Raw genomic sequence first — 2,896 nt, 5'->3', positions numbered from 1 at the left:
GAGGAACAGGGGATTGAACTCAGGCCTTTGTACTTGCCAGGGAAGCACTTACTCTACTGAGCCATCTCCCTGGCCCCTTAAGATTTTTTTTTTTTTTTTGGTGGAACCAGGGATTGAACTCAGGCCCATGCGCTTGACAAGGAAGCACTTATTCCACTGAGCCATCTCCCCAGCCCTTCAAGGTTTTCAAGTGTCTATACTTAATAAGATTAGAGCTCCCCAAAGATGGAGACTAAGTATTTTGTCTTTTTATATTCTGTACTGAGGTGGTTAAGCTTCATTGTGTCAACCTGGTTGGTTTGAGAACTGCTGAGACTAGGGAAGCACATTTCTGGGCGAGTATGGGGCACAGAGGCCTGACTTCGGGTACAGTATGTCTGGTGCTGGCCTAGTCCTCACCAGCTCTGCTCCTCTGCTTTACTGCCTGGCCACCAAGAACGAAGCAGCTTTGTTCCACAAACCCTTCCTTCATGTGGTTTCTGCTTAGAGTCAGATCATGGACTGAATACCCTGAAGCCACTACACAATTAAACCTGGCTTCCTTTATTTATTTTCATTTTTATTGAGACAGGATCTCTCTCTCTGCAATTCAGGCTGGCCTTGAACTCACTATGTAGCACAGGCTGGCTTTGAACTTGCAGTGATCCTTCTGCCTCAGCATCCCAAATGCTGGGATTGCAGGCATGCGCTACCACACCCTGCTCTTCCTTTAAATTGTGGGTGTCAGGCATTATATCTCAGTGACAGGAAAGATAATTAACACACTTACAAAAACTCAACTAATACTCAATAAAATGTTTTAATCATGAATTATTAAGGAGCATTTATATAACAAAAGTAGATCTTCAGTGTTCATTCCCAACATTTAACATTGATGAAAATTAACTCAATTTTTATTATTGTATCAAAATTATAATGTTTTAAAACAAAATGCATAGTACCTGCCTGGCAAGTGCAAGATCTGTAGTTCGATCCCCAGTACTACCACCCAAAAAATAAAAAAGCATAATTTAAATAATTCTTTTAATTTTCAAAACATTAATTACTGTATTAACTTTTAAAACAGATGAGAATGTCATGAAAAACCTTCATTATATACAAGTAGCTTGATTGGTTATATTCTGAAAAAAGAATGACACATTTTCTCTTATTCTTTCAAGAAAAGGATCTATAAGATTTAAATGATCTCCAGAAAAATGCTTCCATTTCTTCAGTTGTGACATGGAAAGAGGTTTCAAGGAGCTAGATTTGTGTTGACCGAGACCAAGCTGACAATGTCTAGTGACAGCATCTTTTTCCAAAGAATCATCTGAAACACGTAAACAGTAAGAAAATCCTTAGGCCAATCAATAAGCTGCTGTACACAATGTTTTTTCTTTTACAACAATGAGTTTATGCAGTTATTACATTGGATAACTACAGTTCAAGTTAAAATATACAGTTCATTCTACAGATACAATAGTTTACACTATGTTAGTTTAAGCACTGTGGGCAAAAATGGTGTATAAACACAGGAATGGGCTGTGAATTCAACTTTGTTGTCTACCAGAAAAGCTATACATTAAACAAATAATCATCCAAAGAAATGTATTACAGGTTTATACTTGCATATGTAAAATCTGTAGGACCAGATGTTTCCAAATTAGAATGTAATTAGAGAAATCTGAGTCAGCACTCCATTATCAAACTCATTAATACGCTGCAGCACATCATATGAATAGTCTTGTGAAATAGTTTAAATAGAGGGTGCTGATAAACTCCCATTCATTTTTTTTGTTCTGTTGCTTTTTGAGAGAGTCATGCTATGTAGCTCAAGCTGGCCTTGAACTCACAGTGTATTCAAGACTGGCCTTGAATTTGTGGCAATCCTCCTGCTTCAGCCTCCTAAATGCTGGGATTACAAGCAAGCCCCACCAAGCCTGGCCTCACATTAATTTAGATAGGAGTTTTGCCACCAAATAATTTTGTTACAAATTTATGAAGGAATAAAAACCTTTTGGTGAGCTGGGGAGATAGCTCAGTGGTCTAACCGCCTATCTGGCAAGCTCAAGGACCAAGGTTTGATCCCCAGTACTGCATGCTATGCCAGCCCCAGAACCCTGAGCCGCATAGAGAAACACTGTGCCAAATAAATAAATTTTTAAAAATAATAATAAATAAAAGCCTCTTGGTGATTTGACCCTTCTAAGTTTCAGAACTGGAGATAAGGAACTGTGGAGCTGCATTATAAACAGATTAAGGGTTTAAAGAGATGACTAGAATGACATCTGAAAAGAGGAGTTGACCAAGGTGAGGATCCCTAAGGAAATGCTCTAAGAGCTAAAGGGTGACAGAACAAGAACTAGATGAGGAAGAAAGGTAAAGCACTCTGATAAGAGTACAAACAGAGGCCATGAAAGAACATTGGCATAGTTAACTAAGATAATCAGAGCCTGAAAAGTCAAAGAATAACACAAGAGGACAAACTGAATATTGCAAGGTGAAATAAGTATTTAAGGGCTGGCTTCCTTTCTGTCCGACATCTTGACGGGCCTGCAGTGGTCTTCGCTGTTCTCCCGGCTCCGCGATGCCACCCAAAGACGACAAGAAGAAGAAAGATGCCGGGAAGTCGGCCAAGAAAGACAAAGACCCAGTGAACAAATCTGGGGGCAAGGCCAAAAAAAAGAAGTGGTCCAAAGGCAAAGTTCGGGACAAGCTGAACAACTTGGTTCTGTTTGATAAAGCTACTTACGACAAACTCTGTAAGGAAGTTCCCAACTATAAACTCATAACGCCTGCTGTGGTCTCTGAGAGACTGAAGATCCGTGGATCACTGGCCAGAGCAGCCCTTAGGAGCTCCTTAGTAAAGGGCTTATCAAGTTGGTTTCAAAGCACAGAGCTCAAGTTATTTATACCA

At 39.6% G+C, this 2,896-nt stretch overlaps 1 protein-coding gene and 1 pseudogene across 1 annotated transcript in view; one reads left to right on the top strand and one right to left on the bottom strand.

Annotated features, from left to right (window-relative positions):
• Nucleotides 1–1,091: 1,091 nt before the first annotated feature.
• Rad54b (RAD54 homolog B (S. cerevisiae)) overlaps nt 1,092–2,896 on the bottom strand; it is a gene marked incomplete at its 5' end in the record, with an annotated part of 46,913 nt that continues 45,108 nt past the window's right edge. The window contains 1 exon segment of the mRNA XM_023701380.1: nt 1,092–1,309. Within this exon segment, the coding sequence (XP_023557148.1) occupies nt 1,092–1,309 (218 nt within the window).
• Nucleotides 2,567–2,889, top strand: LOC105743559 (annotated as a pseudogene).

This window comes from Octodon degus, unplaced genomic scaffold, assembly GCF_000260255.1.
Source record: "Octodon degus isolate 3935 unplaced genomic scaffold, OctDeg1.0 scaffold00134, whole genome shotgun sequence".
NCBI classification, from domain to species: domain Eukaryota; kingdom Metazoa; phylum Chordata; class Mammalia; order Rodentia; family Octodontidae; genus Octodon; species Octodon degus.
This window is presented reverse-complemented; position numbering and strand designations above follow the sequence as displayed.